The sequence below is a fragment of the Chaetodon trifascialis genome, chromosome 2 (assembly GCF_039877785.1).
Source record: "Chaetodon trifascialis isolate fChaTrf1 chromosome 2, fChaTrf1.hap1, whole genome shotgun sequence".
In the NCBI taxonomy this organism is placed as follows: domain Eukaryota; kingdom Metazoa; phylum Chordata; class Actinopteri; order Chaetodontiformes; family Chaetodontidae; genus Chaetodon; species Chaetodon trifascialis.
Window position 1 is genome coordinate 11,655,803 of NC_092057.1, and position 26,438 is coordinate 11,682,240.

Consider the following 26,438-nt stretch of genomic DNA (forward strand, 5'->3'; position numbering starts at 1 on the left):
CCGCGATGGTATTATTTAGCTTCCACTGTGGGACATTTGGCTTTTACGTCTGGTCTGACTCTGGAGAAACTCATCAGAGCTCGCTGGCAGTAAGACTCAGACCCGTGTCCTCTGAAGCTGTAGCTTCACCAAACTCTGCAGAGGTTTTTTTTCTCAAACAAGCAAACAACTGAAACGCCCCGCAGCTCTTTTTTTGTGGGGCGTTTTGTGTTGTGTTTGTTAGCAGATCTGACAGCTGCTGACAGACCGTAAAATCAGAGCAGAGAGAAGTGAACATGTTACCACGCAGCTTCAGAAGTCTATGAACGCTTCATCACTGGTGGCTGAAAGTCGTTACTGCTGGTTAGAAAGCAGCAGGTGGGCACAGAGAGCTGTATAGTTCAGGGCTCAGAGCCAGATGTGAGACTCCACATCCACAGCTGGCTCCCCTGAGGTCACTTCACCACACAGTTCCCACACTTATATCCATCCACATATTATGTGTGCCTGGAATCAATTACTACGGTCACGGAGTACAACATGCGCTCTCTGCACTGAAGTGCTGCGGTCCTGTTCTTCGTACGAGTTTGCATGATTTAGTTGTTGAGGATTTGACGGTCTGGATTTTCAAAGCTGCAGCTGTTGTTAAAGCAACAACTAACAAAACCCAAATCTGAAGAAAAGCAGCATATTCATAACCGGTGGAATCATGACCGAGACTTTTTAGCGAGTCTTCACTTATGAACCTGTTTTCAGACGCATCCTCCCCCTCTTATGCTAAGCTAACCACAACCTGCAAATCTCCTGAAACTGTTCCAGTAAACTTCACTAAGATTTGTCAAGTTCTGACTATGCCTCCTTTCCTTCATTGTTCTTTGACTGGAACGACTCATCTGTTGCTTGTAAGTGAGACTCAGCCGTACATTGTGGACACCGCGTTGGTGTCGTGGCGATGCCGTACAGCCGAGAGCGTTTCTGCGGCAGAAACTCTTCTGTCTCTTTCTCTGATAGACGGTCCACAGCAACCACTGCCTCCCTGAAGAAGAATCATCAGAAACAAATCACGTAAACACAGAGACCACAGCGATGTGTTAAACAAATTTAAGACTTAACGAGACAGTTCCTGTCAAACAACAGAGCAGCGCTGTTTATTTCAAATCCACAGTTTCCTTTTAGCTGTGGGAATGTTGAGTGTGACGCGCTTGGAAATTAATTTTACTAAAACCTGCAAATTATTAGACAGTTCTTTCTAGAACAACACTGCACAAGTTTTAGAGTTCAAAAATACTCCAACAGACATCTTTTGTGTGTGTGTGTGTGTGTGTGTGTGTGTGTGTGTGTGTGTGTGTGTGTGTGTGTTACCTCCTCCAGTCAGTGTAGTAAAGGTTCCTTCCAAAGGAGATGAGAGCGAATGGATACTGGATCCCCTCAACGATCCGCCTCCGCAGCCTGCGGTGAGGATCCATACACTCCACCTTACGAGTACCTGCAGATCCATCAATCAATCAATGACCAACTGTGAGGAGCACATGACTGAGAAAACCTGGACAAGGATCAGTTCTGGAGGACAGTGATTGATCAGACTGTTCAGGTTCCTGTCAGGTGAGACTCACCTGCATCAGCCCAGCACAGCTGCTGGTTCTCAGGGTCAAAGGTGAGACCGTTTGGAAGTCCCAGGTCGTCTTTCACCAGGACGACCCGATCCGTCCCGTCCATGTTGGACATCTCAATTTTAGGCCCGTCTCTGTTCCAGTCTGCCCAGAAGAGCCGCCTACACCAACAGGACAAAACCAGTTGGACCAACCTTCTACTGCGAGTGCTGTTTACTACAGCTGCTACTGCTGTTAAAGAAATTATGCTGCCTCAGACTGATTCATTCCATCTCCATATTGGTCAACACTCACCCGTACGCCGGGTTTGTGACGATGGGCCGGGGGTTGATCAGGTCTGTGTCGAACAGGACTCGGCGCTGGCTGCCGTCCAGTTTGGAAACCTCCACGGTGTTGCGCATTGAGTCGGTCCAGAAAAGGAGACGAGACACGTGGTCGATGGCGATGCCTTCAGGACTCTGGAGACCTGAGGACGGACAGTACAGAGCTCAGGCGTCAGTCATGGGAGGGACTCTGAATCAGGACCCCATCTGTGTCCCCGGGTATTTTAGAATCTGTACAATAAATGACACCCTTGATCATCAGACCCACGATTCAGCCAAAAAAACTCCCCAGAACCCTTAAATGGGTAGAAAATGGAAGAAACACCTGGAGGAGCATCAGAGGAGGGATCCCTTATCGAAGCATCCTTGACCTCAAATTGCTCCTGATGCTGCGTGTGATGGTTAATGCTCGTAATGAGCAGGCCTAGCCACCATTGCACGAGCGTGTGTGTAAATGGGTGAATGCTGACTTCCTCTTGTCCCCTCTTTCCCTGCTGTGGTGGCTTTACGTCTGTGATGAAGTGACGTCTGTTGTACCTGAAGTGATGACTGGGATGATGTCTCCTCCACTCAGACTGGCCCTGCTGATACCCGGCCCGGTGATGTCGGTCCAGTAAACCATCTTCTCCACACAGTCATAAGCCACGCCAATCACCACCCGGTCCTGAGAGAAAGCACAAGAAGAGACAGACGGTTTCATTCATCCGGAGACGCTTTCAAAGAGTCTTATGTCTGAAGTGGCAGAATGACGGTGACCCATCAGGCTGGAAGACGCCGACACTGACGCAGAGCTTTGTGTTCAGCTGCAGTACATTAATATTGACCATTTCTGGGCTTCGACAGAGAAGAAAAGAGTTCTGATGCTGAAATCTGTTCAAGAACAGTAAGAGCATTGTTTGGTTCATGACTGCATGACTGTATCGCTTCTGCTAAATCTATACTTATGAGGACCAAATTGACCAAACAGGAAACACTCCCCAAAGTCAAGATATTTTGACGAGTTGTCACTTCTGCAAGGAGCTCATCTGAGTTTGTGGTTACACTTAAAGGATCATTTCTGTCAAAGAGCTCTCAGATCTCAGTATTTAGTCTTCTCTAACAGAAAAAAATAAACTACATAAAAGACCTGATTTATAGTAGAAATATCCTTTGAACTGAGGATTAGATTGTGGGAAAGGCTGATGGTTAAAGGAACAGTCCAACAAGAGAGATTTTGATCAGATGGGTATTAGTTTCACGTCTATGTGTCCAGTATAGAGAGCGGCCTAGCGCATGTTAAGTCTAGCTTAGCACAAAGACTGGAAGCTGGTTGCAGCATCCAAAGAGAAAAGCCACCATCAAAAAACTAGTACGGTGGGGTATCAAGACCTGTTTCTGGATTTATGAGAACCAGAGACTTTGCACATTTTGCTTCTTTTCTCTTACAGGGATGTGCAGCAAAGGTTTGGCCTCCTCCTTTTTCATTTTGTATCCATTCAGAGGGATGTGTTCGATCTTCCCGCTCTGAGCGAACAGCAGGTATGTTCCCGGAGCAATTGGGTGTACGTCAGGCCGTGGCGTCGGACCCACTGGAGGAGGAGTCACTGACTGGTCAATACCTGCATAGAAGGGTAAAGTTTATTGTTCAGGTGAGGCAGATGTGTTCAATACTCCTGAATCCCTGACATGACAAACAGTACAGAGGCAGAAGAAGAGTCTCATCAGTCAAGGCTTTAATTGGCTCACACAGGGGGGTGCTGCCGGGTCCGGTGCGGGTGTTGGGGATCTCCTGGCCGTTGGCGTCCACACACCAGCACTGGCTGATGCTGGTGTGGCACTGAGTGGGTTTGTAGGCTCCATGTTCGTCACACTGAGGGATGTACTGACCGACGGCCGGCCGAGGACGGAAGAAAGAGAAGATCCCGGAGCTGGAGGTGGAGGTGGAGGCCTGGGCGCTCTCTCTGTGACGCTCACACTGGGTCTTCTCTCGCTCTGAGAACACAGAAGAACAGTCAGAGTGAGATATCTGCATTGTTGACAGCATGAAGACCTCTGCTGAGGGCAAACCCGGAGTCAGTTTTATTTGTATTTTGTTTGTGTCAACACAGCGACGTCTTTCAAAGAATACTATAGTGCAACATTTTGTGTAAATCTATTTACTTTTTCTTTCTTAGATGAGAAGATATTGTCAGTCTTAAATCTGCATGTCAAATACATGTCAAAATACTTAATCCTGCATTAATGAACACTTACGACATGAGACTTTGTGTCATACTTTAAATATTACATTAAAAGGTTTTTTTTCTTCATTTTATTTGTTCCTCCTCTTTTCACAAGGTACAAAATTAAAGAATTTTACACAACCTAATCAAGAAAAGGATCTGTTAAAGTCATCAGAAATATAAATATCCATCAAACTCTCCTTTATTTAAAACTAAAGCGTACTCTCCACCACAGCTCCTCACAGGGTGAACGCTATTTAACTTTTGTTGCTTGTGTAGAGACAGATTTTAGTACGTGGCATCTGCAGATAAACATGTGAGCTGCGGAGAGAACCACAGATTAAAGACAAGCGGGAGACTCTTCATCTCTGCGGTCACATCCAGGGGCCACAGTGACATCTGGAGGAGCCTCCTCACACCCTTATCCTCAAGAGTATCAGCGAGACGAACCACAAACCAGCCATAACAGTCTGACAGACGGCAGCGTGTCCTCACAGCACCACATCTGCTGCCAACAATCAGCCAAACAACAAAAAAAAAGGAACAAGAAGAAGACCCCTCAGAGAGAGGCCTGAAGATCAAAGACCGAACAGCAGACAAAAGAAGCAGAGCTGCGTACAGACAGAGACGCTGTGACATGTTTTGACAGGGGACAAAAAAATGATGCCTTTCAGAGGCCAGCTAGGTCATAAAAACTCCGAAAATATGACAAGACTTTGGTGCGGAGGAGTGAGCTGTAATTAGCTCTCAGCTCTGACACCTGGAATCACTGACGGAGTCTGCAGCTTTGAGACAACACAGAACCACCGACACACAACAACATAAAATAACAACACATAATAACAACGACAACACACGACACAAAATAAAAACATACGACACAACGACACACGATAAAAACATACAACGCAACATTCAAACACAACAACACACAATAACATACAATAACAACGTCACACAAAAACAGCAACACAACAACACAAAATAATAAAAAATAAACATACAACACACAAAAACAACCACACAACAACAGCAAAAAGCAATGGCACAATAACAACGACACAACAACACACCACATCATAAAACAGCAGCATCAACAACACACAACAACAACAGCATGCAACAACTAGAAACAACAAACCAGGAGGAGAAAAACAAACTACTGTAAACTACACATGCTGTCAGCCAATCAGCTGCCCACATGACACATCAGATCAGGATGGAGAGAATTCATCTTTCATCAGGTGAACAGGAGTAAATATACTACTTTCACTCTACTGAATGGAAAAAAAAACATATGAAAAATGTACTGAAGTATCCAAAGTTAAAGCACTGATTCTGAAGGGGGTGAAAACCTCGTATCTCCATTTTTGGCCGTTAACATGTTTTCAGATCGGATGAAGAAATAAAGAAATGAAAAACAAGAGAAAGGACATGTTGATGTTGACCTCTTACATTAAAGCTAATAAACATACTTTGATTTATTTGTTACATTTTGGTTCTTGTGTTTCAGGAAGGTGATTAAAAAGACACAACCATCCAAAGTCTTTCAAAAGAGCTCACCAACTCAAGACATGGACAAATACAAAGACCGACTGATGTGATGTGCCTGATTCCAGCTTACCTATAATTGGATAATCACTGTTTGCTAACAATCAGATGTTCACACACGTTATTTAATTTTTAAAATGACACCTCAGGCAGCTAGAAGACCACCAGCACCTTCGCTGCTCTGTGGTCACCTCGTATCTGTGAAGCCCTCAATGCAGGAACGTTGACACTCTGCAGAGCCTCCATTTGTCTCACGTCACACTGAAGTGAGACAGTGAGTGAGTGGTTTCTTATCGAAGCTCTTTGTCAGTGAAGAGTCAGTAGTCGGATGTTTCAAAGCTGCTTTTACAGTTTTCACTCAGTGATGTTAAATTGTGTAGTTTTCATCATCAGTTCTCAGACTGATTCCTTCATTGTTTCAGTTCGTTTTCTGGGAAACTTCATCAGAGATTCACATAAAATTGCAACACCTTAAAGTCAAAAAAGGTTTTTTAACTCACAGATGAAAGTCAGAGAGTTTGTAAGTTGTCTACCTGAGGATGTGGGGCTGCACAGGAAGCCATCGCCACGGAAACCAGGATAGCACTGGCAGGTGTATGAGCCCTGCGTGTTGGTGCAGGAGGCGTCGCGGTGGCATCGATCCTGCTGACACTCGTCTAAGTCTGAACAGGAGGAAAGCAAAGATGGAGACAAATATGAAACATTGATACGCCTGCAGAAACAAATCCACCCATCAGGTTATGTAGTAACGCATCGGCCGCCATCTTTGAAGGCACTTTACAAGGCAATACCACTAATAGGCACTAGGTGCTGGCTCTTAAAAGAAATCTGAGACTACATAGAAATCAACTCAAAATTTCCCTTTAAAAGTACTTTAAAAGTCTCAACCACTTATTTAATTTACATTTGTCTGTTTCATGGTGGTGATTTTGGTAACTTGACAGTCTCTTGGAGCCACACTGATAGTGTGACTAAAAATGCCTCAGTAACACAATATTAGCAGCCAAAAGGAACATTTTAAGCTCTGAGAAATAAAAATACATGAACACAAATCAAGATATCTTGTTGAGATCCACCCACAAAAAAAAATCAGCGTTTACAACATGATTATCCCACTGGAGCTGAGTTCATGTCCACCTGATCAATGTCAGTCCAGTATTCACTTTGTTTTTCGATGTTTTAGCACCACATCAAATGTACACTCAAGGCATCTCATAATCTACAGTAACTGGCACCATTGAATGTCCTGATCCTGTTTTTTATGACCCCATGACTTTTCCTATAACGCCACCATCAGGACAAGCTTTACCTTTTAGCTCCACAGCAGGTAAGGCTCTAAGAAGCGCTAACTCTCTTTGTTAAGACCGTGTTAAAGACAGTTTGGTCGTCCTGTTTTCTCTCCAAATATTGATCCAGCTGAGCTGTAGAAATATTCTCCAGGTCTGACTCTCCAGAGTCAAAGACAAGTAGAAACAAGAATGACCGCCTTACAGCTGTAAGCCAACCGACCAGGCTGCAGTTTAAATCCATGTCTGTAAAGACTCATATGAGTTTGAGTTTTTGGATGCTTCACACGCACCTTGAACCCGGCAGCACAGAAGATCTGTACAATCACCACAGTTTCAAGGTGGACACCAAAGATCAGCGTCACCAATTCAGGATCTGACCAAATGTGAACTATGGTCACAATCAGCCCTTCTGTTCCCAAGTTATCGTGTTGAATAATGGCCAGAAAAGTGTGACATTATGATGTCGCAGTGAAGATGCCCTTTGACCTTTTGGATATGAAATGTCATCACGTCATCATTTTATTCTATGAGACAACTGTCAAACTTAACGAAAATATATGTTGGAGGTCACGGTGACCTTAGACTGCCAAAATCTAATCAGTTCATCCTTGGGTCAAAATGAACATTTGTGCACAGAACATCACACAATAAAGCTTTAAAATCTCCATGTGGGACTCTAGTTGGATAGTCAGAGACACTGGAGGAGGAGGAGGAGGAGGTGGAGGAGGAGGAGGAGGCGAACACCATGTATTTTTCTGCATTTTAAACTAGTCTGTGATTAAGTAGTGACAATGCCTCCAGCTATGGCGGTCGCTGGCGCAGGGGCACAATAAAAGGAATCAGGGAGATGTGTATATAAGAGATGAGCTGCACAGCTGGAAGGCAGGGCTCTACATTTCCTGTTCAAGTGGAAACATTTCCTGTCCCCGGGCGCCACAGTCCTGACTTACAGTATGTTAGACTGAAGAAACTGAAAGTCTGAAACACATAAAAGACGAAACACTGAAAATTCAGATTCAGAGAAGTCAGAGAACAAAATGGGAAAGTCCCTTAAACTCGAGTTAATCATCAAGCATCTAACAGAAGACACTATTCAAAAAAACCACTGACTTCAAGACGAAACAAGAAGTGCAACAATGCTAACAAATTCCTGCAACTGAATATGATGACTTTATATACAGCTGGGTATCTTAATCTATAAAAAAATGTTCATTATTTATAAGCTGATTTATCTTTTGTATTCATGATTTTTGTCTGCAAAGTAAAATGTAGTGGAGTAAAAAGTCCAATATTTTCTTCTGACATTTAGTGGAGGAGAACTAGCATAAAATCAAAATACCAAAGTTACATACAAGGGATTTACACTCAGTGTCCAGTTTATCAGATACATCCAGCTAAAATCAAGTCCAATACAATATATATCATGTGTCAAAATGTCTTCAGTTTGTTTCCTCCTTGACACCTGCAGGCCTCTAGTTTCTTAAAGTATATATATGGGGAAAGTTTACTGAGCTCACACAAAGTTAAAGTTTCAAGTCATCCTTTAAGAAAAACAACTCAAAGGACACCACTGACACACAGCTGATAAACTCTGCGAACTCACCCTGACACACCCGGCCGTCACCCACATACCCTGGGAGACAGGAGCAGACGTAGGCCGAGCCTCCCATGTAGCTGCACATCGCTCGTTCAGGAACATCACAGTCATGACTTCCTCTCTGACAGTGATCCACCGGACGGTTCTCCTCTGCAGGACGAGACAGACAACATGTTAGAGCAGCTGCAGGGACAGATGGAGGACCAGGGACAGACAAAGAATCAGGGACAGACCAAGGATCAGAGGACAGACCGAAAACAGGGACAGACAGGTGATAGGGACAGACTGAGGATCAGGGATAAACGGAGGTCACAGGGACAGATGGAGGTACAGTCGTCTATAACTGGAGGAATAACCCAAAGTACGACAGGTTCTCCACCTCCTCCTTCAGCTCTGTTTTCTTTCCCAGACGACGGACAGATATCAGAACGTTACATTTAATATTTTAGAAGTGAAAACACACAAAATATTCAGGGCCACCGTACGTTTTCACTCTCATTCACAGAGTGTTCAGATTCAGATCTGTATTTTCATATTAATCACATTCAAAGTTGTCTCAGGACACTTTCCATATAGAGCTGGTACAGACCAAGCTCTTTTATCTACAAAGAAACCACATCTTCTCACTCATGTTATTGAACTCATTTCCCCCAAAGAACAACATTAGTTTGAAAAGTTATGTCACCGCTGGACCAAGCCCCGTTTACAGCCGCACAAAAACCTTCACTGTTTATGTCTGTTGGCGGCTTTTAGAACATCTGTACGTGCAACAAGGGACTCTTCAAATGACACACACACACAGAGGAACCACACATTCCGCCCACCCACACAGCTGTCAACACACACACACACACACACACACACACACACACACACACACACACACACACACTTAAACATACCGATGCAGGTCCTTCCATCGCTGGCGAACACGAAGCCAGTCAAGCACTCGCAGCGGAAAGATCCGGGCTGATTACTGCAGACAGCGTTGGATCCACAGACCTGAAGACTCTCCCTGCACTCGTCAATATCTGCCAATAACGCGAGAGAACCGAAGCGAATGAGCAACAGTTGTCATTTTTAAATTCATTATCAGACGTCCTTCAGATTCCTGGCTTGACTTTGAGGAACTTTTACTAGAAAAGAGGCACATTACTATCAACTGCAGGAATAATAATCCAAATGATCCAAATCCACATTTCTATTTCTCTGACAAAATATATAAATTCAATGCAACTCAAAATACACAATCATGTGTTCACAAAGTGGTGAACCTCGCTCCATCCGTGCTTGTGAATGACTGAGCCTTTCCAGGATGCCCCTTTCATACCCAATCATGATACTCTCACCTGTTACCAATGAACCTGTTTACCAGTGGAAAGTTCCAAATTCACCATATATTTGGGAAAATCAATTTAGTTGATGTGGTAAAACGCTAAATATATTGTCTTTGTAATATTTTTAGGTTGAGTATATGTTAAAAAAGGATTAGTTAGATATCACATTCTGTTTTATTTATCATCCCATGATGAAATGATGCTGTTTAATATGGAATATATGGAATTTGGGTCTGAACTGATTATTTATTCTGAGAATTGTCGTCAGAAATGTTTGATGATGATGGACTTCTGGGCAACATTTTCACTGTCTCGTTGAAACAAAGAGAAAATAAATCATATAAATCGTTCATTGTAGTGCTGCATCTTTATTTTCATTTTGATTTTTTTAGGTTTACTTCTATCTTCGCTGTGTTACATGACGGTAATTTTATTGTTTGCTTGAGGAATTTTTCTGAAAGATCTGATATATTGAACTAGGCACTAACAAAAATGAGCTCCTCATGTCAGCCAAAAGCCGTCAAGCCAATGAGGGATAATCCAATCAAAAATCAGATTTTTTTTTCCTCGTCATTTTTCGGGCTGCTGAAGGTGCAGATACAGACAGCACAAATGGGGGGATGGAAAAAGGGTTATGACATGGAACAAAGAGGATGTTACTTATATAAAAAAAACAGTTATTATTCCACAACTTACATCACTGACAATAATATGTTGTCTACATATATTTCAACATGTATTTTGAAAAACTGAGGTATGTGCAGGCAGAGGTTGTGTTACCATGGCAGTTGCGTCCGTCTCCAGTAAAACCATTGGTGCATTCACAGGTGAACTGGAGGCCTTCACCTGACCTGCACATGGCGTTGATGTCACAGCCATGCCTGCCGGTGAAACATGGATTCTGCTCTGGAAGACTGCCTGTCAGAAACACAAGAACAGATCAGAAATGTCAAAAAGCTAAATAAAGGCAGCGAGGCAACAGGAAGTCAGGACTTTAGCTATCTGCGGTTTCAGCAGACGGAGTCTGTTTCTCTAACCTTGAGGCCACCACTGCTTGCGTAACCTTGAGTCAAATTGCCAAAGATAAAGAAAATTAATGTATACATTTTTATTCTTTTTATCTTTTGAATAAAGGAACAAATTGTTTTGTCTTCAAAATATCTCATCTATCTATTCAGTGAGCAGTGATATAAAACAGCTGAAACGAGAGAATGCTAAACCTAAACTTGAAGGGTATATTGATTATCTAAAGGAGAGTAAAAAGAGTCCAGTGAAGCCATTCAGTCGGTGTCCTCGTTTTCCCATCATGCAGCTGGTGTGTTGGAGCTCCATGTTTGAAGTTTCCTCCAGACCTTCACCTCCTCACAGGAAACACGACCCAGATGTTCCACTTTTTGCCAACAGACTCCAGCTGAGTTGTGTTTGCTTGTGTAACATTGAAGCCCCGAGCATCCCGTCAACAGCCCCCACCTGCACTTTTACCTTTAACCCCCCTTTTTATTAAGAGTTCTCCCTGATGCCCTGCCCCCGCTCCCCCCTACTGTGGACTGGAGGTTGGTATCTCATTGGCCTCGGCCGCTGACCTTCACCCCCTGCCAACGCTCTCACAGCCTCTCTGATTGCAGCTGAGGAAATACAGCCAGGCTCAGATTTCTGTTTATCTTCCTCTGATGTTCCACTGCAAACCCCACCAAGGCACTAAACTGTTGGAGGCGTGTTTCAGTGCATTCTTCGAGGTAATAATACACATCTTTGACTGTGCCTGACAGACAACCAGGAGACATGGAAGCGTCTTCTACAAGGATCGACGATTCGACCCATTCTAATAAACCTGGTTTAAAAATGCATCCATAACTAGAAAATCAGTCTATCCAGTTTGAGTTTTTTGTGCTAATTGTTGCTCAAATGACTGAGTTTGCAGCAGCCTTTAGAAAAAACACACAGACGTGTGTTATTTTGCATCAAATTTTGGTATTTGATGAATGTGTGTTTCCAGGAGACACTCTGATCAATGCTCATTTAAAGAAATGTATTCAAATTTCACTTCTTGTTATTAATCAAGTTAATTTTGTGCTTTGGGATCTTTCTTTTGGATAAACAGGTGACAGGTGGATCTCACAACTCACTGTGGACAGAGCCGATCTTGTTGCTCATGGCGTAGCGGGTCAGATTGTTCTGAGGATCGAACATCACAAAGATCTGGTCCACGCTGAGCTGCTGGGTGGCCGACGCTGTCCTGATTGCCTCGTCGTGTGGGCAGCTCTGGAAGGTGACAGTCTGACGCCACTGGTAGCTTCTGGTCTGGACGACGCCATCAGGGGAGGTGATAGTGTAGTCACGGTTGGAGGAGGAGGTGATCACTGGGCAGAGGAGAAGCAGAAGAAAACACTTAGACATCCAGTAGGACTATGACTCATTGGTTTGACTGATTGTGTTCAATATGTGATTCAGTTGTTGTCGATATGACTCTTTTCTTGTTTTTGAATCAGCTTTGTAAATGATGATGAAATAACATGTTCCCATCAGCATGCAAACTGTGGGCATCTTAACCATGAACGTATTACAAGAGCTGGATACAGCGCTGTCACTCAATCCCCTGTGGCCCAGAAAGCATTTTCTCCATGGACCTCCGTGGTATAAGAGATGTTTGTGAAACTGACCTATAAACATGGCCCATTATTACTCTTTGTAATCTATATTTCTAAGACATGAGGGTTTAATCTTTGTAAAACTTTCGGAATTAGGTCACCACGACTATGCTATGCGCGTTCCTGTTGTGTTTTGGGATTAGTTCACACAGCCTGGCTGGGCCAGAGGCATGATGGGATTAATGCTACAGTATGTATTCAGTGGAACACATACCCCTACAAGTAATCCGGAAGATAGACTTTTTGCTGTATGCAGCAGGTGAATATTTCTTACCAGACTAAACAGGCGCCATGTTTGCATCCAGTATCCAACTCTTATAAAACTTCCATGATCTTAGCATGCTAACGTTAGTGTCGCCTCCATCCTCTCTATGCTGTGGACCCACCATCAAACCATTCAGCTCCCAGACTGGTCATTCCCTGGAGCCGCCAGCAGGGCTACAGGAGGTAACTTTGGAGTTGCTGGAGAGTCACTGAGCTTGGCTTGGTCTGAGAGCATTTTCTAGTTCAGTATCCAGTTATCATTGTGGATTTCACATTTATTTGGAATCTGTTCACATTGATATAGACTCTCAAAAATAACATTAATTTAGTAAGAAATGTCTAAATATTTTTTCTTTTTTGAAAGTCCAGCCCCCACAGTATCTGCTTAGAAAAATGTTGGCCATAGGACAAAGGTAGTTTAGGACTTCCTTGTCCTGCTGCTTCCATACTTTAAGAGCTATATGTGTGCAATATGCAAAATCAGTGAATCCTTCAGTGGAGCAGACTTGCACTGTGTCATTTTATTGGTTTAATTCTTTAATTGTCCTTACAGTTTCTGTCATACTGGTAGATCTCCTTGTATGGGTTGATCTGGACAGAGGATCCCAGCGGGATGGCAGGCAGACGTCCCTCCAGCTCGGTGCTGACCACCAGGTGGTCGTGTTCATCGATTCCTTTAAACTGCTGTTTGATGCTCAGACGCTCGTTGCCGGGCTGGAAGATCACCTCGGCCTGCCGGGAAAACACGCCGCCTGCATGGATGTGTGAGAAAACGTGAGTGTCTGAGCAGTCCGGCTTTAACGAAATACATTCAACATCTAAACATATCAACATCTACATTATCCAAATCATCATGAACACAGGCGTAACAGTCTGTTTGTATAAAACTGAGAGGGAGCTTCGAAGGTAGCACGAGCAACAACACATGAACTTCTACGTTCTATGTTAAAATTCAAACAATTTACACAATCAACAACAACAGGTGTCCTCACCAATGAGACTGAAGCCGTTCTGGTAGCCAGGCTGCTCCAGGGCGAAGGCCCAGCCGATGACTCCTCCCAGGGAGGACAGAGGCTGCAGGGAGGGGCCCAGGCTTTTAGGGATGTTGCTGATGGCCACATAGGCTCGTCCATCATTGGCTACTACGTAAGAGTGCAGGTCATTGTTATTGAGCTCCTCAGGGGAAGGTGAGTTCCCGACAAACACTCTACCGTAGACCTTCCCATTCATTCTCTGTGGTTTTCCTGGAAAACAACAAACAATTGATTACTTAGAGGTAGTGTTATGATGAAACCAATACACCAGCATGTCAACAAGACGCTGATGGCCTTCTACCTTCTCTAGCCTTTTGTCCTCACTGTTAATTGTTATAGAGAATGTCTTTCATCAGTCTGTCAACAAAGCTCAAAAATGAAATTAGTGTCTCTGTAGACTACTATTGTTGCTAAATGCTAAAAAAAATACTTATCTGAGGTAAAAATGTGACTAGCACATTCATTAAAACCAATTAGTAGATACTGGTTGTACAGATAAACCCATGATTTAAAAAAAAAAACATACAGAAGAGTCATTTACATCCAGTGGCATCATTATGAGTTGAGCTACAGCAACTGAGAGGTATGCGTCAAATACAACATAATTAACTGTTGTTATGCCAAGTGTCTTTGCATCTACTAGTCATGTCTTCAAAAATTCAAGAACACTTGCACCATTAAACTGAACAGTTTAAGTAACACAGAAAATCCTTCTCACCCTCTGCGACGCAGTCCTTCCCGTTACCATAGAAGCCAGGCCTACAATGACAGCAGTACCCATTGCTGTAATCCCGGCAGTCAGCAAAAGCCGAGCATTTGTGCCTGTTGTGGGCACACGTCTCCAAATTGTATGCAAATACTGTGAAAACAACCAAATAACATACCAATCAGCTCAAGGTCAATAAAAAACAAAGCTCAGGATCTTTGATAAAATCTCCCCCAAAAAATTTCAAAACTTGCTCTGAATCTTCAAGCACAAAAGTTTTGAGCTGTCATGATTTACCATTTACATCAAGATCTTTGTCTTCGTCTACCACGACTATCTGGGGTTGGTGGGGCCCAGAATGGGGTGGCACTGGTTGGACTGGTTCAGGGTTGGTGAACCGTGGCTCGACTAGATCAGGGTCAGGGTACCTTGGCTCGACTAGATCAGGGGCAGGGTACCTTGGCTCGACTAGATCAGGATCAGGATACCTTGGCTCGATTGGAGAGTATCTAGGCTCTGTGGGTTCAGGGATGGTATATCTTGGTTGCAAAGGCTCAGAGACAGGGTAACTAGTCTTGGTTTGGTCAGGGTATCTCGGCTCAGATGGGTCCAGGTACCTTGGTTGAGCCGTCTCAGGGTCTGTGTATGCTGGTGGGACAGTATCAGATTCCGGGTATTCTGGCTTAAACTGGCCAGGTTCCTCACGGTCCGGTTCTTCGGTTTCTGGTTCACCATACCCTGGCGTGACGGTCTCAGATTCTGGGTAACTGGGTTGGTACTCAATGGGAGTCTCAGTTGTGAACTCCTCCTTTTCTTCTGGTACTGTCTGAGGTTTGTAGGTTGAGAAGGTCACCTCCTGTTGCTCATCAGGTTGCCTTGGCATCATGGTCACGGGAGGGTCAGTGGAATCCTTCTCCTCAGGTACGGTGGAGACCAGTCCTGGTGTAATGGCGGCAAAGAATGGGGAGGAGCCGATCTCATACACCCAAACTCCTTTCTGTCCTGAAGTCGTCTTTCTAGTTGGATATAAGAAGGAAAGAAAATCAGTCTTGATAAAAGAACACTTTCACTAATTTTCACAAGTGGATGGTCAGCTCTCCATCTACGTCCTTTACAGTGAAAAAATTACAGATTGATTCATGGATATATGTTAAGAAGTTGCTGTGTAACCTCTGCTGTTAGGGCTGCGTTGGCTACAGAAATAAAAAATAACAACCATAACATGTACTTCACAAGCTGTTTGGAGTCTTTATGGTCACTTCTTGCTTATTGGAGCTGGTTTAAAAAATGCTTTACCGAGATCTGGAGGCAGTCTTGTCAGATACTGTTAAGTGCAATAATGACACTTTAGGAAATGCTGGTTTTGAACTTCTCCAAAGTTGATAAACTTGGTTAAATAAATAAAGTTTTCTTTTTTGAGTCAAGCCTTATCCACATCATGATTTCTGCATGTAAAACTTTTCCACTGAACATAGATGTAGGGTCACTGTATCAAAGTCTAGCAAATCAATGGAAAAGTCATAACACTTTTTGTATTCCTTATATTTTCGAGCATAAAACAAACACCAGCAGCTGTCAACCAATGAAATCACATTCATACTCAGTAAGATCCCTGATGGAGGCCTCTTCATCAGTGGTGATGCGGAAGTACTTCCCCGAGTACGTCGACCACCAGCCCTTCACAAGGCCTTCATTGAAGCCAGACTCTAGGAGTTTAGTCTCGCCCCCTATTGATGTGGAGAGAAACTGCAGGCCGTCTCGGGGGTACAAGAGGATGGCGCAGGAGGACGACTGCATGAAGGCCACAACCAGCTGGAACGTGTTTCTCTGAGAGTAAATAGGAGACGTTGTTGAGCAGCAATTCTTAGTTTTAGTCCACAGAGCCACACTTCTCCTGATTTTCTGTTCTTTTCAGTCAGTCGTGTAAAGTATTACAATCTGAAAGTCAGTAATTACAGTTACTAATCGCAGTAACTCCCCGTTACTTCATGACTTTGGGTATCAGCTAGTTCGTTATGTGCATTCAGTGGACAGACTGATCAGGGAGGTGCTAGGTTACTTCTCATGGATCTAATGTGTTCTTAGTTGGCTTACTAACATTAGCCACTGGTAAGTTTGAATTCAGGAATCCCGTGGTTTTGCTCAAAGTTGGAGGGTGTTTGGACCCCACAGCTCCTCTCTGGGGGCACTACCTCTGTATTGCCTCATGCAGACACTGAGGCTAATGTTAAGCTAGCTGTTAATAGTCAGTAAATATCTGCACACCATAGGCTGGCTGTTTGTTAACTCAGAACGTCTTGTTTTCTGTTTCTGTATGTGTTCAATACAGAGGATAAGATGTGTGGGTGTGCAGCAGTTGAAGCTGTTTAAAGGCATCTTTGATCACAGAAAAAAAAGTGATGTAAATATTTAGTTTTGCTGTTGAGGAATTTTTCAAACAGCAATAATGACTAGTTGATTCCATCTTTTGAAATAACAGCCCAACACTGTCCGCAAATGAATTTGACACATCATGATTTGACAGACACACAACCTAAAACAGTGTATGTTTGGGTGGACTGGAAGGAAAACCAGCTGTCCTCTGGCTCAGGAGGACCATGAGGAGACATTATTGTACAGGAACAGAATCTGGCAAGCAGCAGAAAGAAAATGGATATGGGAGTGGCTGCAAATGTTTAAGGGGCTCATTGACCAGCTGGGAAAATCTGTGTGGAGGACAGTTAACAGGTTCTGAGTCAGAGCGTGAGGAAAAGCACTATAAACCACAGCGATGGGACATGATAGCAGGACCACCTCCACAATATGGAAGTTACAGTGTGTAACTTACATGAAATATAAGTATGAAAAAATAAGGTAGAGACAGAAAAATAATGAACGAGGTGCTGCATCATGTTGTTACCTCTCATTATGTTGCACATATATTGCACCACCATGGTGAGATGGTACTGCACTGCAAATAGCACTTTTACTTTTACTCATCTTTTGTGTATCTGTGTGTGCATACTACTGCACTTAGCACTGATGTGTAATGTGTGATGAGGGTAAAAAGCCTTCTGGCATGCAGACAAATAATCACATACTGTCACTGTGAAAGTCTTAAATAATCCATTTTTCTCCTATTCATCCTTTTCTGAGCTGACTCTGCCTTGAGGACAATTTTGGCACACAGCATGCGGTCACACTCATTTTGAGAACCAAACATTTTTGGAATAAAAATCATCAATTATACTTTGCATTTTGGAGCATTCCAAAGAGCTTAAAAGTACGATAGTTAGCCTCTCTGTCCCACTGTCACAAGTCCCCTCAGTATTCTGTGAAGGACGACATTTCTCAGCAGTGTAACAAATGTAGAAATCACCACTGGAGGATCCACATGAACATTTTAGCATTTAGCATGTAGCCAAACCCAGCATTCACCTAGTGGTCATGGAACATCTTGGGTGTGCGGTGATTTGTGCCACGTAGCGTGTTTGCCGGGTGGTGCAATAAATCAGTGAATGATAATGGTTGCTAAAAAGTTAGCATTATTGTAGCTCAGCTTACTAGTTATTGTACCTATCCGAGGTACAACTAGCATTGCACCTCAGCTAGTTGCTGCTAACTTAATAATGCCGGTGGACAAACTATAGAACATATACCAATATATTTACCAGATCATCCATTCATACAACCACTCACATGAGATATGAAACAAACTATCCTGATTCTACTTGAAAACCCAACATGGACCCTCACCTTAGTGCCCAGTCCGTCTCCTCGTTCAGAGGTCCCCAGAGCAGCCATGTTCTCCCAGGTGACGATGAGGGCGTTGGTGGGCTCCACTCCGTCGTCTCTGGGGAAAGCCTGCCTGATGTGCTTGGCAGCTCGACTCAGTACGTCCGGGCTGCTGTCCTGCCTGAAGTGAACCTTCCCCTGCCCGTCACTGTTGTCCAGGTCTCCCAGCAGGGCTGCTATCATTTTGAAGCTGGTGGGGCTCTTCCCCAGGTACTCGGCCTCAGCTGGAGGAGCGACAAAGGCCACAAATCCATTCGTGTTGATCTGGAACAGAAGGCAGATACAATTTATTTGTTAATGAGGGATCTACTACAGTAACTACAGTAGAATTCCTGTGGGTCCATTTCCACCACTTAAAACAATGTCCTTAATATCTCATGTATCCTTATATCTTATGAGAAACTTCACTTTTATTATGAGGTAGGATCTAAACATTAGGATTTTGTATATAATAGTTATGAGAACAATTCCCAGAGTCTCACAGCTAAGAGGAACTTGCTTACGCTGCTCATGAATGTATTTTTGATCATTATGAGAAAAAAACAGTAAATAATGAAAGTTGACCTGCTGCGAGCAGACTGGCCATGACCATGAAGGAAAGAAGACACACAACAGGAGGAGATAAGATAGACGTGATTTGTTTTAAAAGTGTGGGTGTCTGAGTGAGGAGAGACTGGAGGTCAGCTGGTTTTGTTCTGTTCGACGGACTTCAGAGAGACCTCCAGTAAATGTTCAGATGACTCTCCCACAGGTCGACTTCCCTCTGCAGCTCTGCTCGCTGTATCAGCCCACACGAATTCCACACAATAAGTTCCCATTCACCCAGAAGAAAATGATCTTTTTAACGTCCTTAACTCTAATCCGCCTCACACTGAACAGGAGTAAATGCCTTCAGTTACTGTTTTAGCCCAGAACACCACTAACTGTGGCCATGAAGGGCGAAGACTAAACAGCTTCACTTTATGTCTCAATGACAGCTCAGCAGATTGTTTCTCCAAAACATCACAAACATCAGTTTTCAGTTCACATGGGAACGTGTTTGAATTAAAAAAAAATTCTTTAAATGTCTTGTTTTGTCTGATCAACAGCCTAAAATACTTCCAGTTTTCAAAGGTTGCAAAACTCAACTGACAAAGTGATAACTGTCCTGCAGCTTTAGGTTCTGCAGGCAGCAGTGGAGCAATGGTGCCAGAGTGAATACAGGGTCTTTAAAATCATTATTCTTCCTCTGGGGACGTGTTCTATGTGTGATGCCGCCAGCAACCATCAACACTTTTAAATGACTCGTCACTCTGCAAAGGTTCTGCACTTCAGACACTCTCAATGCTGCAATGTTACCCAGGTTTCTACACCAGGGACCATTGGGCCAATTTAATGTCCTTATGTCAGGGCAGGAACAGAGGCCCAAGCTACATCAGCTCATCAGTCAGTGCTGACCACAGATCAGTCAGTGCTGACCACAGATCAGTCAGAGCTGACCACAGATCAGTCAGAGCTGACCACAGATCAGTCAGTGCTGACCACAGATCAGTCAGAGCTGACCACAGATCAGTCAGTGCTGACCACAGATCAGTCAGAGCTGACCACAGATCAGTCAGTGCTGACCACAGATCAGTCAGTGCTGACCACAGATCAGTCAGAGCTGACCACAGATCAGTCAGTGCTGACCACAGATCAGTCAGAGCTGACCACAGATCAGTCAGTGCTGAACACAGATCAGTCAGAGCTGACCACAGATCAGTCAGTACGCTCATTCACACTGAGTAGCAGATGGGCTCCAGAATCAGAATCAGATATACTTTATTGATCCTGGGGGAAATTGTTTTTGTTACAGTGCTCCTTAAAAGAATAGAAGAAACAGAAAAGATGAAGAAGAGATAGAACAGATATAGAAGAGAAAGAAGAGATAAACATGTAAGAAGAGATAAACATGTATGTGGAATTAAAAGAAAAAATAGACATAAAAAACAATATATATACAAAATATATATACAGATAACTAACCAAATATATAAACTGAGACAAGGGCCATTCAGAGGGAGGAGACGTACAGTTTGATGGCCACCGGCAGGAATGATTTCCTGTGGCGTTCTTGCATTTTGGTTGCATGAGTCTCTCACTGAAAGTACTCTTGTGCCCGACCAGCACATCATTAAGTGGGCGCTCCACGCTGCTGTTATCTATTATTTACTAAAGGATTATGGGACTGTGTTTCCCAGAATGCAACACATACTCAGATGGTTAATGTGTACCTATGGGTCAGGAGGCCTCTCAGTTCAGACAACAAGCTGTGAGGACTGGACAGCACAGACCTGTTGTAGTTTGGCAAAAGGAAACGAAACACTCCCAGCAGGCAGACGGACTGCTGTAGCTGTAGCTGCTGTGGGTGGAGGACAGAAGCAAAGTGATCTTCCATCCTCTGTGAGCTGATACTGATGTTTGGCTCCAGACATGAGCTGGAAATCTCACAGTCCTTCATCTTATCTCACCATGTACATTCAACTAGCAGAGAGAAAACAGCTGCTCTGTACTCCTCATACAACTAAAAATTTCCCCTTACATTCCTTAAATGGACTTTTTTTGGACTGTATAACAGTGCCACTTCGGTATCTGCTTGTATTTTTTGAAATAGTATTACCACTACATTATGGCTGCACCGCTGTGTCGACTAAAACATTTAAGATGTCTTCAACTCTGTGACCAGACAGAATGGCGGGGCGAGTGCTGCAGCTTCGTCAGAACATAATACCTACAGTCCGATAATGAGCTCAATCTTTTAATACACATTTCTTCTTAACACAGAATGAAATATATTCATGTCTGTAAAGGCTGTGACCTGGGCAGCATGTTCAACTGTTCAAACATCATTGACTGTTTAAATGATGGGATGGCCATTTGTATCCAGCTTCTCTGACAGATGTCACACACTGACACATATCAGTGTATCAATAAAATACACAACACTTCAAAACTGCTGTCCGGAGAGCAGATTTTTCATCTTTAACAAGTCTCAGGAAGCGTTTTCTTGCCTTCTTGTGACTTTATGAACTAAATGAAAACACAGTTCAAACCCACATAAATGGAAACTCTCCATTTCTTTTTCCCACTGAGTCCAGCTGACAACAAAGCTGGCAGGACACACCAAACACAATGAAACCTCATCTGGTCTGTGCAGGACTATATTTGTCGAGGTTTTCACAGCCTCAGACGCCGCTGACAAAGAGTCGCAGAGTGGGGTGTGTTAGGTTGGGTCACCAGTTAATGCCTGGTTCATCTTCTTCTACACAGTGTTGGTGACTGACAGTTCTCTCTGTTGGATCATCAGAACAAAAGATGAACAAATATCCAAACCAACAGAAAAAACAGAGAAAGAAAGTAATGGTTAGATCATAAACCTGTAGGATAATCCCAACAGACTTAGCTGACTGTTGAGAAGGAGTTTAAAAATGAGAGAATGAACCCTAAACAGGAGGGAATTGCTCTACCTGAGCAGAGGAGATGCAGGTAAATCATAAACCTTAACAAGTAACCAGAGTTCAAAGGTCAGCGCCTCAGCGCTCAGAGTTTGACATGAGAGAGGAGATGAAACCAGAGCTGAAGAGGAAAGCTGTCCTGCTCGGCTGCCTCTGTAAAGCCTGGAGGGTTTCAGCTCTTCAGGGGAGCTTTTGACCGCAGAGACTTCCTCCAGAGAAACGCATGAATGACAGCAGCATGTGGGTGAAAGGACGGAGTCTCTGCAGCCTCAGCAGGTATCTGACTTCAGAGAAGACGCCTGCGGAGCTGAAGACACTCAAGCTTCATCACAGAGCAGACAGGAAGTCTTTTGTCTGCCAGCTAACAGCTAACGACGCTCCCACACCTTTCATAAGTTAACAGGTTGAGCAGAGCAGGCTAATGCAGGAACTCTGTCCAAAGTGGAAACAAACATTTCTTTATGTTCACTATCAGCTTCAGCTTATACACACATGTCATGTACTGTATACTTACACATCTAAGTATGTGCACTTACTTGGCCAATAAAGCTCATTCTGTCTCTTGAGTATCTATATATCAATCAATCAGCAGTGAATGACTTGTTGTAATTCATGTAATAATACATGCACTGTTTGAGGACAGGCAGCAGTGAGATCACGTCCTCCCCAGTGGAAACTGACATCACACATGTCCGACCCCTGAGATCATCATTACCAGTGTGAGAACAGCGGAGGGAGGAAACACACCGAGCCGCCATCTGGTTGTGAGGACAGATGTATTGCATCTATACATTCCAGATGTGCCGACTCTATCAGGATGTTCCGCTTCCTGTTGAGGACTAAACGTGCAACTAGAAAACCTCCACAGCAGCAGCAGCAGCTGGAGCCAAGCCAAGAGATCTTCTTTTACAATCCACATCTACGCCGTTTTCAAACCCGACGTCACTCTGAACGCAAAACAAGACTTGAAGAGTGTCACTGCAGAGCTGATAATTACTGGGGAACCGCAGACCAACAGGATGTCACTCATTTTAGGGGTAGGAGGGGTACTTAGAGACAGTTAAAAGTGGGGGGTGGATGCTTTATGGACTGCAAACTCGCAGCGATCACACTGTGGGAAAACACAGCAGGAGAGGCCGAGAAACAAATAATGACAGCTGTAAGTCTGACATTTTATTCTGAAAGTCTTGTCTGGACGAGCAGCGGTCAAACCCAGAAAACTTCAACTTCCACTGGAGATCTCAAAGAAAAGAAAAACAACTGCCTTTATTTTAAATGTAAGTGTATAAAATGCTGCAAAATGATTTCCATTGGATGGTCTTGAAATCACCAGTCATAGGTCCTGCTAGTGTCCCCTAGAGGCTGAAATGTTCATTACAGCCCACATTGTGAAAGACTTTGGACAAAGAAAATGCACTGATGACAGTCCTCACCATGAAAATGAAGCACTGCTTGTTTTTCTCAACTGAAAGCACCCCATGTTTATGTTCAACAGCAAAACAGGAGGTAGCTTTGGCTTCAACACCTGAAACCACAGTTTTCACCCACGAAGCATGAAGAGGATCCCGAACATCCACGCACTTCTACTGACCTGAGCTTAAAGGATAAGGCTTGTTTTATATTTTTCTCACGGTCAACAAATCCCATGTACAGACCCAAACCAACAACATGTTAGTCCGTCACTCAGTTCTGTCTCACTTCCTGTCTGTGGCTCTCAGCTCCAAGCCCATTGGTTCCTACTGAAGATAGAAATATCTTCAAACATCACATATGGTTTCATTTTTAATAAAGGTTCGGTAATTTCCTGAAACAGCTGCTCGTTGTAGTTCTGAACAAGCAAACAGGAGGAAACAGTGCATTTGATTGGGAGTGTTTTCAGCAGCGGAGTGATCCACCTCTATGGAGGCCATTTTTGAAGGCACTTCCAAAAAGCATACTTTGGCTTCTTTTGTCCAGTTCCAGAAAGAGGAATTTCAGAAAATGATACTTGTCAAAGTATGGTATCAAAAACAGTCCTGAAATCATACTGACGCTAGTTTGCAGAGGTCACTCTGTGGTCAGAGGGAGAGATTCAACCAATCAACTGAGAGCCCAAACCATATGTGGGGTAAAACCAACAGGACACCAAGCATCCGCCTATTTTCTCTCTACGTGAACACAAGTCCAAGGTTTCACTGATTTATTCTCCAGCAACAAACTTGATTACATGTCTGAGCAGAATTAAACACGTCTGGCGACCAGAGAGAGACCATCACGATGTCCCATCACCTTCCTGTCAGGACCCTGAGTGATCTGTGTGGTCTGAAGCTTGTTTTAACAGGCGGATAGAAAACAAATGGTCAAATGACTGAAGCAGAGAAGAGAAAACACTCGTGGTGTGGATGTGTCGGGGTGCAGACGAGGTTCAACAGTTTGACCAAATTAGTCAAAAAGCAGCGAAGGGAAAACGATCAGTCACACATTTCTACATCTAAGGTGGCACCAGGATCGTTTTCCTTCATGAACTTCTGTGCATACATCTAGTGGAAGCTTTGTCTGTTACTATTTTGCTTTCTTACCTTCTTCAGCTGTATTTTGTCACTACAGAAAATTATGCAAAAAGTGCAGTTTTTTGTCTCCATCAGCTCCTGAGAGAGATATCTGGCACTGCTAAATGCTCCACCGTGTTCGCCTGCTGGTCTCTGACTGAAACTTTAATCAGTGGGAACTCTTGAGGTCTGAAGTTGTCTCATAGCTCATTTTAACCCCTCATAGGCCTGACACGACATGACTTTTGGATTCACTTTTCCACTGTGGACACACAACAAACTTAAAACCTGCAGAATTAGTTTGCACTCTGGGACTAGGACACAGCTTTGGTCTTGTGGAGGGGCAGCAACATGTCCTCCAGCTGCTTCTGGACTTCTGGACATAAAACTCAAAGACAAAAGCTTAACATATAAGGAGCTGCTTCTGTTATCCGCCCACACCACAGTGACAGGGCACCTCCACGTGGGCCCAGACCCAGACACAAGCTACCCCTCCAAAGCAGTATTACTACATAACCATAAGTGTTTCTATTAGTTTGTGGTTGATTTAATTCAACAAATCTTTATTTTGGAAAGTGCTCCATGTGAGCAAAATATGAACGAAAACAATCAAAGTTTTAAACTAGATGACACAGGGACCTTCCACGGTCACAACCCAGTCATTAGGTAATAATGCAGGACCCGCCTTAATTGATACTTGTCTGTATTACACAACAAAATCTGCATTCAGTCAAAGCACCAGAAACAACTCACGATGAATGTGGGGCTTTTAGGGGCCTCCAGGGTCTGAGGCCCCAAGGCAGTCGCCCACTTTTCCTGTCTGGTAAACCGGCTTTGTTCAACAACAAGTTCACACTTCATTATTTTCTTCCTCATTTCTTCATTGTCTCAAGGCAATGAAAGCAAGTTGTATTGAACTGAATCTAAAAATGACAAAAGTCCATTTTGTTGGAAACAGGAGCAGATGTGTTTCACAACAAGTGTAGATGCTCCAATCTGGATTAGCTGTCACATGACCCGAGGAATGCATTCACACTGTGTGTGTGTGTGTGTGTGTGTGTGTGTGTGTGTGTGTGTGTGTGTGTGTGTGTGTGTGTGTGTGTGTGTGTCGGCTTGATGAAAGGCTTATCTGTGTTGGCTTTTAATTGACTCACATTCCAGCCTCCGTTCGCATTTTCACAGAGATTCTCAAACCTCCGACGCTCTGAGCGATCTGAACAAACAAACCTGCAGCGGCAATTTAACTGAGTACATATATTCAAGCATTGTGATTAAGTACGAATTTGAGATATTTGTACTTTTTTTTCATGCCCCAGTCAACTTTTTACTCAACTATATACCTCAGACAGCTTTAGTTACTTTATAAATTAAACAGTTTTACACAAAACATCTGACAAGTTTACAAAATATGATGTTGGTGAAACAATTAGGGTTAGTCAGTCGATCATTTTTTGATAAAGCTCCACCTCGACCAACTCCAACAGTAAAACCCTGCTTTTACATGAATGCAAAGTCAGAATAATCTAATTACATCATATATAACAGGAGAGCAGTCACAAGGGACATTTTACTACACTGAGTACTTTTACTTAAGTGCATTTTCCTGAATATACTTTCACTAAAGTGACACTTTCAATGCAGAACGTTTACTTGCAACAGAGTATTCTACAGTGTGGTATTAGTACTTTTACTGAAGTAACGATCTGTGTATTTGTTCACACACCAACACTTCAACGTGTCTCCACTAAACCACAAATCAAACAATCAGAGTCGGAAAACAGCAGGACTGATGTGGATCTAAGACCAAGAGAAAGGACTCTTATTTTGTCAACAGTTACAAAATGCGTGGCGGTGATTAAGAGCCAATAGAAAACCTTATCAGGTGTCAACAAACAAACACAGAGCGAGCAGACTAAGTGATCAAAGACTGGAGAGGCCAGACGATTCACTTATCAAACAAATCAATCAGGCTCACTGCTGACAATTTGCATTTGAAATAGCTGAAATACTGAAATAAGTACGGCAGGCGAAGTACAATAATTAAGATTAAGTTAGGACTGCAGAAAAAATGGAAGAGCTGTAAGAAGGTGACGTGTGTGTTTGAGTGTTGAATGCGTTGGCTGA

At 43.4% G+C, this 26,438-nt stretch overlaps 1 protein-coding gene across 1 annotated transcript in view; it reads right to left on the minus strand.

Annotated features, from left to right (window-relative positions):
* LOC139345597 (nidogen-1-like) overlaps positions 1-26,438 on the minus strand; it is a 29,149-nt gene that overhangs the window by 1,673 nt on the left and 1,038 nt on the right. The window contains exons 2-20 of the mRNA XM_070984301.1: positions 18,275-18,577; positions 16,140-16,366; positions 15,028-15,555; positions 14,837-14,967; positions 14,552-14,692; positions 13,792-14,043; positions 13,351-13,551; positions 12,014-12,247; positions 10,668-10,805; positions 9,453-9,581; positions 8,557-8,700; positions 6,198-6,326; positions 3,638-3,883; positions 3,338-3,510; positions 2,450-2,576; positions 1,884-2,055; positions 1,593-1,750; positions 1,342-1,465; positions 903-1,015 (exon numbers count right to left, since the gene is read on the minus strand). Of these exons, the coding sequence (XP_070840402.1) occupies positions 903-1,015; positions 1,342-1,465; positions 1,593-1,750; positions 1,884-2,055; positions 2,450-2,576; positions 3,338-3,510; positions 3,638-3,883; positions 6,198-6,326; positions 8,557-8,700; positions 9,453-9,581; positions 10,668-10,805; positions 12,014-12,247; positions 13,351-13,551; positions 13,792-14,043; positions 14,552-14,692; positions 14,837-14,967; positions 15,028-15,555; positions 16,140-16,366; positions 18,275-18,577 (3,670 nt within the window). The remainder of the gene's footprint in view (positions 1-902; positions 1,016-1,341; positions 1,466-1,592; positions 1,751-1,883; positions 2,056-2,449; positions 2,577-3,337; positions 3,511-3,637; positions 3,884-6,197; positions 6,327-8,556; positions 8,701-9,452; positions 9,582-10,667; positions 10,806-12,013; positions 12,248-13,350; positions 13,552-13,791; positions 14,044-14,551; positions 14,693-14,836; positions 14,968-15,027; positions 15,556-16,139; positions 16,367-18,274; positions 18,578-26,438) is intronic.